Raw genomic sequence first — 16,761 nt, forward strand, 5'->3', positions numbered from 1 at the left:
AGTTAGGGTTGCCCCAAACTGAGACAACAAATCTCTCCCCCACAAATTAACATGCAGTTTTAAAACGACCGGTCGGATACGTGCCTTAATTACAGAACCTGGGATAGACACCTAAGAATTTTTTAAACAGACATTACATCAAAGTAATCAAGTCCAATTACCTAGGTCTTCCCATTCAGTCAGGCTTTACCTCATTACTTACTAAATTTCTTACTTTTCTTTTAAAAGACAACTATTACAGCTGCAACAATTTTCATCTGATGGTGGCCAGAAAGTCAGCAAATTTGTTACAAAATTGAACACTTTAAAATCCCTGTCTTTTGGATTGAAAACATCTTATCTACAATTACCTTGAGGGTGCACAAAAACTTAGGCACACATTCATACACGCACAAAAACATTTTTTCTCCATTCCAATTCAGATCTGACACGGGCTTTTGTAATTAGAGCTGCAAAGAGTGCAGGTTTCTGAGAAATGAAACATCTGTGAAAAAGTTTCAGGTGCTCAGGCATAAAAATGTGCTTAAAGCAATCAGAAGAAAAATTAGATGAGTCAGTAAGAAAGGGAGTAACAAGAACTCCTTGAGACAAGAAATGAAATAGAGGTAGCCGGAATCACCGGAAGAAATAGGAAGAGCCAGGCAGATTCACTTGCCAAAAGATTGAAATGAGAAGGAAAATAAAAGGCAGCCTTTTGTGTGGGGCTGGCCGAATGCCCCAAAATTAATCTCCCGACCGTGAAACAGACAGAAGCCTAACGTTGAGAAGCTTCAAAGGCATACATACAAGGAAAAAGAAAGCCTTGGATTCAGAGTGAGAGTGTGAATTTAGCAAAGAGGTTTTCAAATATAGCGGGGGGGTGTCTGGTCCCCCCATCACGGCTTGTTCATGAGTTTTTAAACATTCCGTGATGATCTGCCAAGTGGAAAGTATTTTTGCTACTGAGTACCATTCATTTGGCAATAAAACATCTACAATTTCTGTTGTTACTTCTTCAGATTTTTCTGGGGTGTTAGATTTTTCTTCCTGAGGAGTTTGCTTTAAAATCTCCTCTTTGCTTTCCCTTTTCTCTCCCCCTATAGCCTTTGTTGTTATTTCCTCATACTTGGGAGGGGCAGTGGGTTTTAGAGATGTTAATTCATCTGCCTGCTTTTTGGAAAGCGTGAATGTGTCTCCGTGATGAAGACAGAGAGCAGTTAAAACAGCTTTACAGCTGATTAATATAGGTGTCGGTGCTCTAGGCTCCTCGTGTAAATAGGAGCCTATTTTCTCCCACGTGTCTATATTAAGAGATCCAAATGTTGGGTAACACGGACAGTATTGCCAAATGTACCTCATTAATTCTCTAACCTCTTTTTTTGTGGGAAGTTCACTTTTATCCTTTAATATAGTTTTATGAGCTCCAATAATCTGTCCAATTTCCTTAAGGTGAGCCTTCTGCTCTCTGGACAGGGGTCCTGTTTCCTTAAGACGGGCCGCCCGCCCTTTAGACAAATCTTTTCCCATACTTACGTAAGGTGCGCTGGGTAAGAGATGGGAATATTGGGCACGCTGAAAGTCCGTTCGACCTGTCCGGGCCTCCCTGCGTCGCACCTCGACTGATTCCTGGCGTTGTGAAATGGATCACGTCGGAGGTCACCACTTGCGAGAGCGAGCTTGCATTGGGAATACAAGCATACTCTCACAATCCGATGGACCATTCCACGAATCTCTAATTCCTAGGCTGCTTTGGCAATGAGACACACACGCATACTGCAGACTGGGTGAAAATGGCGTCTTCTGGCTAAACCAGAACACTTTTTATTAGGAAAGTTCAAAGAAAGCTAGTCAGCAGTTTAATACAAACAAAGCATCTCACAGTATGTTACAAATCACTTCTTGATACACATTCTGGCAGAAAGGCAGGGAGGAGGGACAAACGGTCTTAGAATTGTAAATCACAGAGAGCTACATTAGGCATATGGAAATGACTTGATTTGTTACACGAGGCGGCAAAAGGATGCAAGGCTAATTCTGTGTGTTTATATCTCAGATAATAGAGGCCTCTCATCTCTGTGTGTATCCGTGTATAGACACCCGAAATGAATTCGGCTTCCTTATCTAAAAGCTTTCCCAGGACTGTTCTTTCCATATGGCTTTTGGCAAATGTTCACTGGGACCTTTGATCCAGATAGAATTGATCCAGATAGAATATTCTATCCTATCCTATTGATCCCAGCTAATTTCACCCAGCCAATTATGGGATAATTTCCCACACTGAAACTCCACCCCCTTCACCAAAATGGCCGTGGAGAGGCTGTAGAAGGCTTTCAGAGCGCTCCTGCGGGCTGGGGAAGGTAGAAATGAGTGAAAAATGGGCCATTTTTTGCTCAATTTTGCCCCCCCCCCCTCAGGAGTGCTCTATAAGCCTCCTAAAGGCTATGCATACATTTGTTTTGACAAAAAATGGGCCATTTTTTGCTCATTGGGGGGCACCCCCCAGCAGCACTCTACAAGCCCCCTAAGGGCTATGCATGCATTTGTTTTTTTAAAAAAGGCTGTTTTGGGGAGGTTTGCAGAGTGGAAAAACTTTTTTTAATTTGCCTCTTCAAAATCTTGGTGCATCTTATACTCTGAAAAATACGGTATATAGCCACAAATGAACTAAGTCCAACCCCTCTTAAATTCTGATGAACCTTATCTAATGCTACAATAGCGTTAAGTTAGTTGCATAAATTCCACTGGTTATGCGTGAGTAGTAATAAATCAGTTTAATTAAAACTGCAAGTGTACCGTAGTTCTGGTTTTTGGTGCCTGACAAGGTTTAATAATCAACTGTTGGGCTTGGGTCCCATAATTTCCATCCTCTCTCTCTGTGCATCAAGAGATATAATTGGTGGCACAGCTAAATCCTGTCTTCTTGTCGTTAGTTGTGAAGTTGTGTCCGACCCATTGTGACCTCATGGATAACGTTCTTCCAGGCCTTCCTGTCCTCTACCCTCCTCTGGAGTCCATTGAAGCTCAAACCGACTGCTTCAGTGACTCAATCCAGCCACCTCATTCTCTGTCATCCCCTTCTTCTTTTACTCCCAATCTTTCCCAGCATTGGGTTCTTCTCCAGTCCCTCCTTCTCATTAGGTGGCCAAAGTATTTGAGTTTCATCTTCAGAATCTGGCCTTCTAAAGAGCAGTCAGGGTTGATCTCCTCTAGGACTGACCGGTTTGATCGTCTTGCAGTCCAAGAGACTCTCAGAAGTCTTCTCCAGCACTACAGTTCAAAGGCCTCCATTCTTTGGGACTCAGCTCAACATTCACAGCCATCCATTGCAGCTGGAAAAACCATAGCCTTGACTATGCGCACTTTTGTTGGCAGGGTGATGTCTCTTGCTTTTTAGCATCCTGTCTAGATTTGCCATAGCTTTCCTCTCCAGGAAATCCTGTCTTACTTCCCTTCAAATACTCACTATCCATAAAGTATTCCAGTAAATGTAGAAAACCTTGAATATTTTAGGGGTTTTTTTGTTGGGAAGGAATAAAGCTGTTGAACCCTGCTCACCTCTTGTTTAAAGGCACTCCTCATTCTCTGATGGCAGCATCTATCTGGACTGGTTTTGTCCCCTTTAAAAACTTAAAGTGTGTCCAAATCAGAGCTAGGCATGGAGGGTGCCAGCTGAAGTGCCCAGGCCTCTAGACGAGATGGTTGGCACACAAATCTAATAAGGCCTGCCTGCAATACTTCCAAGGTCTTGGAAGACCAATTCAGGTGATCTGAAATAATCCATTCTGCTTCCAAGAAAAAGGATTAGATTTAGAATCCCTATTGCACAACCATACTTAGCAACATGAGTTAAATCTTTAATTCTTGACATCTTGGCTCTGTGCCTAGAATCACCATTGTACTTTAGAAGCCAGAGAATCAGGGGTGGGTTTCTCGCCCTGTTCCAACCGGTTCGGTTGGAACGGGGCCGGCGGCGTCCTCGTGCACGCGCGCAGTGCACGCATGTGTACTAGCGTCTGTGCGATGCTCCAGCTGCTCCTGGAGGATCGCGCAGGTGCTGTATGCGTCCTGCGCATGCGTGGAAGCGCAGAACTCGTCAAAACTGGGTAAGAAACGTGGGCGGGCGGGTGGACCCTTCGGCGTTCCCGGAAGTTACTTACTTCCGGGTTCGCCGACCAACCGGTTCGCGGGGACCGCCGCGAACCGCCTGAAACCCACCCCTGCAGAGAATGAAGATATTTCCTTCATTACATTGCAATGGAGGGTGATGGAGAGCTCTCCTTTAGCTGTTTCTTGACCAGGAAGGATTTTCCTTCCTATTCGGACATATGAAATCTTTGCTTCAAGAGCCCATTTCTACTGAAAATCCTCTTATTTTTCTCTTCTTCTCCATTGTTCATTTTTGTATCTAGTTTTTCCCGTCCTTCCTCTTTCTTACACTTTTTGTTTTCATCCACAGCATTTGTGTCCACAGATGCTAAATGCCAAGAATACAAGAGGAAATTAAGCTCACATTGGGTACTGGCCAGACCACAGAATATAAGACTAAAAATCTTTTCACGAGCCACTGCCAGCCCAAATCCACCACTGAGGATTGAATTTTCAGCTTTTTGTTCCATTTCTTGGAAGCTGCTCCCACAGGTCAGCTGCGAGAGGGGTTTAAAATCAAGAGGGAAATCTACAAGTCAATAACCAGACCTATTCATATGAATGGAAGCCCTGGCTCCCAACTCTTCCAAGAATTGGATAGGCAGCCTTCCTGATGGGTGGATTCAGATGGCTTGCATAAAACAGGTACAACCAGTTCTCCTTTGCTGAAGCACAGTACTCAGGCTAGGAGTCTAACAGCAAAGATGGTGAATATAGGAACATTATTTTCATATATTCTTTTATGCTGTCAAAAAATTATTAAACTATAGCAGTGTTAGCAAACCTTTTCGCCACAGAGTGCTGAAATGGAAGCGGGGACAGGGGAGGGGGAGAGTGCTGGAAATCAGAAAAGCAGCTGCCTGAGCCGAGGTGGCACAGTGGTTAAATGCAGCACTGCAGGCTACTTCAGCTGACTGCAGTTCGGCTGTTCAAATCTCACCGGCTCAGGGTTGACTCAGCCTTCCATCCTTCCGAGGTGGGGAAAATGAGGACCCAGACTGTGGGGGCAATATGCTGACTCTGTAAACCGCTTAGAGAGGGCTGAAAGCCCTATGAAGCGGTATATAAGTCTAACTGCTATTGCTATTGGTGTGCCTGTGCGGGAGTGACGAAATCTGGAAGAGTATGTGTGCGCCGGAATGCTGAGCTTCCGGTTTCCAGCATGTGCATGTGCACCAATTACCTGGTCTTCCGGTTTCTGGTGGGTATGTGCATGTACTGGCTGGTGCACGTACGCGCGCCAGAACCCGGAAGAGCAACATGGAACATGTGCGTTCCCGGAGAGATGGGTCTGCATGCCATTTCCGACACGTGTGCCATAGATTCACTATCATGGAAGTATAGCATCTAGCAGTTATTTTTCAATTTAACAAGCATTCTTATTTCTTTCTCCCTCGTGTAGCTTTTCCATTACAGCAGACTTCTTACTATGATCCTCAATGTGTTTTGTTACTAGAACTTGTATTTTTTCTTCATTACTTAATTTACTTATGGATGAAAAGATATCAAATGATTCACTCCCAATTTGACATTGATCAAGAGTATATTCGCGCCCAGGACATGGACACCTTCTACAACACCTGCCCCTGGATTATATTAGGGCCAGATTCAACCCAAGTATATGTATATAATTGTGTGGGGTTTTTTTTTTTTAAAAAAACTTTATTAAAATGTTTTGGATACAGACAAACCGTCTCTGCAAACATATTTCTCATTTCCAGAAATTGGAAGTTAAAACATTTTGCTAACAGAGTGATGTTTACTCTAGTTTCCAATCTGTAACCCAGTTCCTAAGGAATATATTAAACTTTATAGCCAGACATTGCAAGGAGACATGTCCAAAGACAGAACACAGCAGGCAGAAAACAGGTCAGAGCTATACACAACCGGCTTCTCCAGTGGCTGAGATACCACTTTCATAGAAGTTGCTCCTTTGGGCACCATCTTATAGCTCTGCTTACCAGGGCCTTCTTTTTTTAAGAATGTAGTTGGAGATAAGGGTTATCACATCTCATGTTGACCCAAGGTGAGCCATCCCTCCATATCCCTTGATTGAACAGCCATTAAGAGAATTACAGATGTTCAATGGAGCAGATGCTACGTTATTCACACCCAATCAAGGTGTTGTTTTCGTGGACTCATGTATACTTAAGAGTTTTCCACATCTCCTTGGCACCATATGCACAGGCACTTTGGCCTAGGAAATATTCACAAGTCATCAAAAAGCTTCTTACATAAAACCCAAAGGTTTTACAAACCACAAATTGAACTCAACAATGATGCTGTAAGTAATTGTTTTGATGAAGATATTGCAAACAGTTCAAGAATAACCACATCAGAAAAGAGCCTGGTTAATTATAATGGACTCTTCCCCAATTGTGGCTACTCTGTCATAGCTCTTCCAATGGAATTATGAGACTGAAATTACTTCTGGAATTGCAAGCTGGACTCTTTTTCAACCTGCAGAGTTTTAAGATGCTTCATATTTGTAAAAATAGGCAGCTCTTTTGCAGGCAGGGAAGTAAAATATTTATCCTGATGTCTCTGCATTACATACTTCAGAAGGCTCCATGAGCTTTTACCTAAAGCATTAGTAATTTTAGGTAAAGACCAATGCATTCTGACCTGCCAATGCACTGGGTGAAACTGACAATTTAGAGGTTATTAAAACTTATGTCCAAAATCACAGGATGATTTCTGGGATGCCCAACTGTTAATGATTCAATTTTCCCCTCCTCTCAGTTGATGCTAGGAGAAAAGACACTGAACCATAACTAGCATTTAATTCACAGAGTGGAGGGGACTGGCTCCTTTACAACTGGTGAACTTCAACTCTGGCTCAGGAATTCTGGAAGTCGAAGTCCACCAGTCATAAAAGGACCCTCGTTTCCCAGCCCTGATTTAAGTGAATACACCCATACACATATAGTGTTATTCTTCCCTGGAGTTAAATGCCTATAGTGTACCACCATTTTGCATTTCATGTTTTGCAATGGGAGTCAGAAAGCCAGTCTCTTCAGACATTGGGTCCGCTGCATTCACCAAAGCAAGTCTGTCCACGAGCACTAAATAGTTTTAATTAAAAGCATCTTCCAGCCAAGGAGAAGAATGCCTGTTTTAAGTGAAAATGAAGATGTCTAAGCAAGTAATGAAAATTCAAACACAAGCTCTGTTGAGTGTAAAAGAAACAGGGTTAGTTTACAGTAACAGCATTTGATAAGCACTTGTTGGAACAATTTAATGCTATAATAACCCGCCCCCCCAAAAATAAATTCATGATTTCTACGGTGGCTTTTTTTTTGCAGTTGCCTGCAATGTAGAACATCGTGTATTATTAGGTCCAAGACAAACTTTCTGCTGGTGCTGCAAAGAGGAGGAGGAGGAGGAGGAAGAAGAAGAAGAAAAAAACTGCCATTAAGGAAAGTGATCGTAACTTTTAGAGGTGGGGCAAAAAAGGGGGTCAACCACATTTCAGACTCCTGCACATGACAAGGAAGGCTAAATAAGTGTGCCTCTGTGTGTACTCCATCCCCCTCCCACCCCCCAACTAAATTCCCTGTAAGTTAAAGAAAAATATCATTGCACAAGTCAGTCCCAATAGCACCATCTTCATGATTGAGCAGTGTGACAGCGCAACCACCTTACAGGGCTTTGAAAGCCGTCTCTCTCTCTCTCTCTGTTTGCTAAAGATTTTGAATATCATGATAGCTGGTTCGGTCATTTGGGAACCGCCTAAATACCATTAAATAGATTTTTTCTTTAAAAAAAAATAATCCTAACAGACTCTGGCCTGAACAGGATGAATGCTAAACTTAAGAAAAATCTAAAGGGACGCCATTTACACCAAACACTTCCTTTAAAAAATATAGTTGCTTTCTTTGAAATCAATTGGCCACAGTGGTGAGACATGTCCTCTTTTCCAGCCACAAAGAGTGCCGCACACAGAGCTTGGCATTCCAGCTTGCTCATCCCATTTGTAAGTGAAAGCCAGGGTTTCCATAGGAATCCATGGCCACTGGAAGTGACAACCTGCACCAGTGTACAGAATGTTATCTCCCAGACACAGGGAAAAGAATTGTGTCACCACTGTGATGTAGGGTAACTGAAGAAAGGAGTCTCTTGGTCGTTGCCAGTATGCAGATGGAGAGTCTTCCATGTTCTAATAGAAAAGTCCATAAGGAATTTGTGAACAGGATCAGTCCAGGAATAGATCTGTCTCTCCAGTATCAGTCAATGTACTGTGACAGCCAACGAAAACCTTCACCGTAGCCTTGCCTCTTCAGTATACTGCACATGAACACTTCCATAGGACGCGTGTTCAGGTCCTTCAATGGCACATTCCCCTAGAGAATTAAACAGAAATTCATTCAAAAGGAGTCCATTGCGGAACCTTTTACCTGCATTGGCAAAAATTCTGGGCATTCAATCCCAGAGACCAGGACAAACACAGTTTTGTTACAGCTGCAAAGTAATTTTTTAAATTTAATTTCTAAAAAAAAAAAGATATAAAAAAAAGACAGAAAAATTTAGGAAAATAGAGATGGACAAATTGTAAGGGTTAAAGGGAAAAGGGGAGACAAAGAAAATGAAAATGAGTAACTTCAGATTTTCTTTGATAGAGTTGCAAATATAAAATACATTAAGCTTTTAATCTGAAATTCAGCAAGAGTATTTCTATAATCATGAACAATTCGAATTGTCAAAGCCTACAATATAGCATTTATTTCAGTTCCAAGCAAAAAGTTGAAAGATCGTTCTTGATTATGTGGCCTGGAATATCAGTTTTTGATACTGATCCAAGAGCTACAATGAAATTGTAAGATTGCCCAAAAACATTTAGAACTGTGCATCTGAAGGAAAGGTAGGGGCAGGGAGAGAAAGTTGTTGGGCAACCTTTACCTCGTGTCCCCTGAGGTTATGCAGTCTCTAGACATTTTAAGAATAAAGCTTGCTTCAAAAAAAGAAAAGAAACCTTTATGCAGTTTAATTTTTTTTTGAATGGTAAATCACACTGCTTTATTCTGGCAGGAAAGGGATATCACAAATAATCTATTTAAGCCTACAGTAAAGGGCATATGCTACATTTCTTTTTCCTTATCTATCATCTAAGGATACTCTTATGCTTCCCAAGACAATCTATAAACTGAATGAAAAAATACTAATCAGACACCAAAAATGGTGATATTAAAAAAACAGTGTGAGAATATTTTAGTTCCCAGGTTATCACTGGAGGCTAAATTAATTGAAGTCTTTATAAAAGAAAGTACAAGTATAAAACTGATTATACCCAACAGGTGTTGGTCAATATATCCTTTCTAATTCTGTTGTATTATTCAACAGAACAGTCCACAATCAGTTTAGTTGTCTTGTATCCATTTAAACCCAATATATTTTTGTAACACCTAACTGCACTTGATTCTAATTTAAATTCTCCACACACCAACATACAATCACAAAGTTAACAATTCAGGCTTCCAAGGAAGTGTACTCTGATTTATAAAAACTAAATTATGTTCATTAACCAACCATACAAAACATTCTTTTGTAAACATACAGAAGTATAAAATTAGGCTATTCTACATTAATCTAATAAATTAATTTGTACCATACTTGGATCTAATAAAAATTGTTACTTGTGTTCCTTTGGTATTTTAAGAGCCAACATTAGAATGTTGATATACAATAGTATTCAGATAAATATATTTCAAAAAATAAGGTACATTAATTTTAGAACCAAGCTTTGATTCCTTACCTTTCCTGTTGTTTGTCCATAAAGACCAAAAATCTCTCGCAGCTTCTCCTCACTGATAGCTTCTGGTCGGTCAATCTTGTTACCCAAGATAAGAATTGGCACATTGGATATTGTCTCATCAGTCATTAGTGCCTAAGGGAAAAAAGGGAGGAAATGTGCAACTATGTAACCATAGAAAGCGACTAATAATTTTAAGTAGGAATGCCAAACCCAATTTCAGAAAATGCTACTAATAGACAACAGATACATACATATTATTTCATTGATTGTATTTGGAATATTTTAAGTCACAACATGATCTCCTAAATTTAAATATCATAGTGATGACATGTAACTTACAATTCAAATGTATGAAACACATTCCAAATTATGTACAAGTACTGCTTTATATTTGCCTGCTTTTTAAAGATTTTTTTAAATTCCACCTTTATTATTTTTATAAATAACTCAAGGTGACAAACATAACTAATATACTATCCTCCTATTTTCCTCATCATAACCCTGTGAGATGAGTTGGGCTGACAGAATGAGACTGCTCCAAACTCACCCAGCTGGCTTTCATACCAAATTCATACTAGTATTTAGTTTCCTTTTTGCTCATAGGTGTACATTTTAAATTAACTTGTCCAAGACAGAAAAGGGATATATAAATACAACAACTAGTACAAGTGTATTCAAAGGAAAAAGTTACTCACATTGAGCTCCACTTTAGATTCCAAAAGACGAGAGTGATCTGCACAATCCACTAAAAAGACAATCCCATTAATTGCTGGGAAATAATTCTTCCAGACACGCCGCGCTTCAAGGGAAAGAAGAGCACTTTTGAAAATATAGCACCAACATCAAAAAAGGGATGAAAAATGTATTTTGAGCATCACAATTCAACCTATTATCGCACTGAGTCTTCTACTAATTAAGTTAGGTGGGTTGACATGTGTGCTTAATACAGTACTTGAGGATTTGGCATACAGATAGTCCTCAACGTATGACCACAATTGAGCCAAAGTGAGAAATTTGTTAAGTGAATTTTGCTCCATTTTACGTCTTTTGTCACCCATATTGTTAAGTGAATCACTGCAGTTGTTAAATTAGTAACACAGTTGTGAAGTGAATCTGGTTTCCCCATTGACTTTGCTTGTCGGAAGGTCACAAAAGTGGATCTCATGACTCCTGGATACTGCAACTGTCATAAATATGAGTCAGTTGTTAAGCATCTGAATGAATATCATGTGACCCTAGGGATGCTGCAATGGTCGTAAGTGTGAAAAATGGTCATCAGTCACTTTTTTCAGTACGGTTATAACTTTGAAAGGCCACTAAATGAACTGTTGTTAAATTGAGGGACTACCTGCACTAGTGTGCACTTATTTTACCTTAAAGCCAATATATAGCAATATATTGTCACGTCTCTGCTGTAAGAGGAAGACAACCTATTTGTGACCTTCATGAATGTGAGAATAAATATGGGCAACACAGACATTAATTTGACTGAATGCCATCTCCATTAGTAGAACATTTTATCTGCATAAAGGACACTTTCTCTCAGAGTATACAATACAATTCAATACAATACAATAGCAGAGTTGGAAGGAATCTTGGAGGTCTTCTAGTCCAACCCCCTGCCTAGGCAGGAAACCCTATACCATTTCAGACAGATGGCTACCAAAATCCTCTTAAAGACTTGCAGTGTTGGGGCATTCACAACTTCTGGAGGCAAGCTGTTCCACTGATTAATTGTTCTAACTGTCAGGAAATTTCTCTTCAGATCTAAGTTGCTTCTCTCCTTGATTAGTTTCCACCCATTGCTTCTTCTTCTGCCCTCAGGTGCTTTGGAGAATAGTTTGTCTCCCTCTTCTTTGTTTAGCCAGGAATAAGAGAATAACAAAATAACAAGCATCACTACTGATTACCTTGCTCATGGCCACCAAGATCAAAAGTGGTGAAAGTCATTCCTGCAATTGTTAATTCTTCCGATGCTAGAGAAGACAGAAGTGTTTTATAGCCTTTAGCAGTGGATATGGTCTTTACAATGTTAATTACCATAAGACATAAACTATTCAAGATACGTTAAGATCAGCCTTCCCCAATCTAATGCCCTTCAGAAATATTGATACAAATAAAGAACTGGAGAGATTTATATAACCAGTGAATCCAACTTCTGCATAGTGCAAGAATAAACTTAGAGCACCCTCAATGAATGTCTATTTAATGTCTGATTGAACACACGCAGCTTAAAGGATTTCATCTCTTACTTTGATAACAAACTCCATATAGATATTGCATATTTTTTAGGCAACCCCAAATTCCAAGCTTCCCGATAAAGATGATGCTGATTAGGGATTAAAACCTGATACTTCCATAAACAATAGTAGGAGGAAAGATGCGTAAGATCTTAAAATAGATGTAGGTTAATTTGACAGGTTAGATGTTGGAAAGTAACTCCTGTAATTCAATCACTTTTGCTAGGACAGATGGGAACTGAAGTTCATCAACCTCTGGAGGGCACATATTGCCCTTCAGCTACTCTAAAAGGTCACCAATAACTGAAAATTATATCTTGAATCTTGCAATTCCTCCTAACTCATGAATTGAATCAGGTAATATTTGTATTTAATATAACACACTGAATCATAATCTTGAGCCTAATCTCTTTTATCCTTTCCAAGTAATAAGCCTCACAAACAATATTGGGATTAGGAGTAAATTTAAATGTCATTTTCAAACAATTAAGCCCAAACATGAAGCAACTTAATTTTTTTAAATATACTAATCTTCAACATTAATTATCATACAATAATGTTCTAAAATGACATCAATATACAATTCCATAACTATATGGTGCTTACTTGGATATAATGTGGGAACATGTTGACCCAATCTGTCATCCTTTAGCATGTGAAGAAGAGTAGTTTTGCCTGCATTATCCAAACCCAAGAAAACTAATTTTCCAGACTTCTTGTACAATCCTGTGCAAAAAAGCATGTATGAAATAAAATGAAGTATTTATTGGATTAAGCCTATTGAGCATTTTTATTCCCCAAAGTGAACAGAGAGTGCAATCTGCAGACTCCCACAGCAGGTATTCGGTAGGGAAGGGAAAATGTGAGGAAATTGTGGATGGAAGTATGTGTGGTGCAGTGCACACTGGCAATGAAAATATATTAGGAAGGACCCAGTAGGCATAAAGGATATGCCATGATGCTTTGGCATCAGGAGGGTGAGAGAAAAGGCACAAGGAAGATCAAGGTAGTAAGTCAGTCAGTGGAACATATTCCACTGGCAGCTACTAGGGGGGAATGGTGTTACTGTTATTATATTTTAGATTACACATCCCAATTGGATTTTCTATCACCCCTAACATTGACATTTTAGGCTTCATTTCTGCCCCTAAACCATCAAAATGGCTTAGTAAAATTTATGATATGCACTATTTTGGGGAGGGAGGGAGGATTGAAATATTTCCACATTATATGTAACACTAAGCTAAAGTTCCCTATATTTCTAGAAGGATGCAAATATAAAAGCAAAGTAGACTCATTTTAAAATTTTAACTTCCCAATTTTCTATCCATGCCATTCATTTAGCATTATAAAATAAGGCAAAATACATCACAAAAAATGTAATTTGCATCTCGATCATTTACAGAATAACTTTATTGTCCTATCATTTATAGAATGATATGATACAAAAAAAATGAAAAGATAAAATTGGCACCTAACCACACAAAATTAAGATTTTATCTGGAGGGATTATTGCTTACTATAGCAATCTAAAAATCCTCTTATTTTTAAGTTAATAAATAAGACCCGGAAAATTACTCATTGATAAACATTTAAAGTCTTACCTAGGAACTGCAACACACTGCTGAAGCCATTATAGATCCATTCAAACAAGAATGACATAATGGAAGAATTATGTACCTGGAAAAAAATAGGCATATTTAATTAAATGTCTTAATGCAACAAGGAAACATTATTCACATGTGAACTAGGAACCAGTAGAAATTCTATATTCAAGTCCTGAGAATAAATATTGCAACTCACTTCTGAAGTTAGCAGGAACAAATCACACTTACAAAATAGCTTCAGTGTCATTCTGTGCAGTATCAACAGGATTGTGATTCCTAACCTCAGATGAACAGAAATCGAGTTCTATTCTGAACAGAGGAAGGACAGAATTGGCAAAAGACAGAGCGATAATCTTAGCTATGACCTTTTAATAGAAGATCACACTGTTTGTGCTGCCACCAGTGCACTTGGCTGACAATATGGTAGTCAAGCAAGAACTCAGTGGCAGTTCCTAATTATGAACCTGTTTCCCTGTGACATGTTCCGGTAGCCCTCACATGGTTTTCTTTTAAAAAAACAACAACCCTGAAAACTGAATTGATCCCACAAACATTAGAAGGAATACAAATTGCCTAGGGTGATGTAATAATGGCTTAAAATGCCAGTTTTTTAAAATAGATTTAATATTAATATATTGTTTCTAAGAAGTTTTCTGCTTTATTTTTTTCAAGGTTGGTTTACTATTCTTTCATAAACTATGCTAGGCTTCTCTGGAATGAAAAGCAGTATAGAAAAATTAAAAAAAATCTACAAGAACTTCTTAAAACTATAAGAGCATGATTTGATTAAAATGAAAGGTGTTGGGAAGATTAGCACAAAGCCTAGATATTTCATTATTATTTGCTTACTATATTCTCTACATTTTAAATTCTAAACAAAATTCTCACCAGCTTTTTCTTTTTTAAACAATTAACCATATTGATAAGGCATGTAATTGCTTTAATATAATTGTCCAAATCAATCCCAAGCTTATTCCAGCTCCCAAAATGATTTCTCCAGTTTAAACACAATTTTAACACTAAATAGTTAAATTACATAGTTCTTAGCAGGGAATTTTTGTTTTCAATTAAGAAACTGACACTGCTAAATAACTAAATAAAAGTTAATCGTACTTGATTAGATGGCCTAAGAGAGAATTGAACCTTTGTTTTTAGAAACGATATTGCACACTTCTAAGGTCTCAAATAAACCATTCTTAATTTGCACTAATGAAAGAAACAGCATTCTTCTCTTTTCACCAGATTGGGGGTGGACTTTTTCCACCAAAGATCAATTGAGTATTGGACAGGCACACAACAAATACAGTGTTTCCAATCACTGACAGCTAAACAGAAGAGAGCTGTTTTAATAGAGAAGAATACATTGCAATGGCACTGCATTAAGGGGACTCGTACAGGGTAAAACCAAAATCAAGGATTTAAAAAAGCAACCAATCTTACTTCAGTTACATGATCTTGTAAAGTACATAACCTGGACAACAATTACCGCAGTTGCATAACCCAGAGGGTGGCAGCGAGTAAATTGATGCTTCCAAAATCTACCTACTCAATAATTGCTGGGTCCCAAAACAAGGGAAGGCCTTATTGGACTATTGGAGCCCACTATCCCTCCCCCAGTGGCTAAGATGCTGAGCCTGTCAGATCAGAAAGGTCGGCAGTTCGAATCACTAGTGCCATGCAATGTCTCTGCTTCTGCCAACCTAGCAGTTCGAAAGCAGGTAAAAATGCAAGTAGAAACATAGGGACCACCTTTGGTGGGAAGGCAACAGCGTTCCGTGCTTTAGTCATGCTGGCCACATGACCACGGAGACGTCTTCGGACAGCGCTGGCTCTTTGGCTTTGAAATGGAGATGAGCACTGCCCCCAAGAGTCAGGAACGACTAGCACATATGTGCCAGGGAACCTTTATCTTTAGCCTACCCCCAGCTTGCAATAATATTCAAGCATCAGCATCTTTTATTTCTATTTATTTCATTACATGGTTTGCTTTTTATTATTAGAGCCTATCCCCTCCAGCAGAATCCAAAAAAATTAAATACTAAGCTTAACAAAAAATCATAAAAAACATTTTTAAAAAAGACAAAACTAAGCAGCCCGGATTGAAAACAGCCATTAAAAGCGACACATCAGCACTCCCCCCCCCCCCGAATTTTATATTTTGGAAATCATAATTATTGTACGCCTTGGGGGGTTCCCAGCATACGGGGGGGATTCACCCTCGATCTTGCCGGTTATAAAACAAAGCGAAACATCCCCGAAAGAGAAACCCGACAAAAGCGAGAACCGAGGTCACCGAGCCCCCCCCCCCCCATTTAGCCGCAGGAGAGCGGAGCCCCAAACCAGGCACAGGAAGGGGGGGGGGGAGAAACCCACCCCAAGCCCAGTTTCCCACCTCTTCAGAGGGGATCGGATCAGCACCCAGCAACCTGATATGGGCGACGGGGAGCCTAAATACAATCCGCCAAGGGCTCCTGGATGGCCTCGGGAATCTCCGGCAGGTCCCAAGAAAGACCCGAGAGAGCCGAAGCCGAGTGTCTCAAAAAGAACGGGAGAAACCATCGGCCGAGAGAAAAGGGGGGGAGGGAGGCCTCCCCACCCTCATTTCGCCTGCGTGTCACTTGCTCGCCTTCCGCCCGCCCCCCCCCCCGGCTCGGTTTTTTTAACCCGCCCACCGGCCGGCTCAGGCCGACAACCCATCGGCCGTGGTCTCTCCCTCACCTTCCTCTCAAACAAGGAGCGGCTCCTTTCGCCAAGGCAGATAAAGCCTTTCACGACAACGGCAACGACTCCCCCTTTCTCTTTCTCGCTCTCTCTCGCGTCCCGGCGAAGCCTCCCGTCGCTCTCGCTCTCTCACACACACACTCACTCACTCACTCCCCAAGCCGCCACCTCCACGCCGGAAATACGTAGCATCTCCTCCTTCGCGGGGACGGCGTTCGGCTGGCAGCTTCCGGTTGGAAAGAGAGAGCGCCGGCGACGGGCTCCTGCCACGCGCTAGGTTTCCGCCCCCAGGCGCGTGACGGGGAGTGCAAGCCAC

The 16,761-nt window shown here is 40.4% G+C and overlaps 1 protein-coding gene across 2 annotated transcripts; it reads right to left on the bottom strand.

The window, feature by feature from the left end:
• Window positions 1-6,921: 6,921 nt before the first annotated feature.
• SAR1A (secretion associated Ras related GTPase 1A) lies at window positions 6,922-16,641 on the bottom strand. Of its 2 annotated transcripts, none has more exons than XM_032232044.1 (7): window positions 16,443-16,641; window positions 13,722-13,797; window positions 12,724-12,843; window positions 11,788-11,853; window positions 10,573-10,676; window positions 9,878-10,009; window positions 6,922-8,468 (listed from the first exon to the last, which is right to left on the bottom strand). In XM_032232044.1, exons 2-7 carry the CDS (start codon window positions 13,777-13,779, stop codon window positions 8,352-8,354), a joined length of 597 nt encoding a protein of 198 aa, XP_032087935.1. In that variant the 5' UTR covers window positions 13,780-13,797; window positions 16,443-16,641; the 3' UTR covers window positions 6,922-8,351. The 2 variants fall into 2 exon arrangements, with proteins under 2 accessions (XP_032087935.1, XP_032087936.1); XM_032232045.1 differs by lacking the exon at window positions 16,443-16,641 and adding an exon at window positions 16,117-16,367.
• Between the last annotated feature and the right edge of the window lie 120 nt (window positions 16,642-16,761).

The sequence above is a fragment of the Thamnophis elegans genome, chromosome 15 (genome assembly GCF_009769535.1).
Source record: "Thamnophis elegans isolate rThaEle1 chromosome 15, rThaEle1.pri, whole genome shotgun sequence".
In the NCBI taxonomy this organism is placed as follows: Eukaryota; Metazoa; Chordata; class Lepidosauria; order Squamata; family Colubridae; genus Thamnophis; species Thamnophis elegans.

Bases quoted from the DNA above. Each gene is read 5' to 3' on its own strand.
- SAR1A (XM_032232044.1), bottom strand. From the start codon at position 13,779: ATGTCATTCTTGTTTGAATGGATCTATAATGGCTTCAGCAGTGTGTTG. The intron at 10,677-11,787 runs GTAATCAGTAGT...TTTCCCTTGAAG, and splicing joins TCTTGGTGGCCATGAGCAAG to CGCGGCGTGTCTGGAAGAAT. The intron at 8,469-9,877 runs GTAAGGAATCAA...TTAATTCTCTAG, and splicing joins ATGGACAAACAACAGGAAAG to GGGAATGTGCCATTGAAGGA.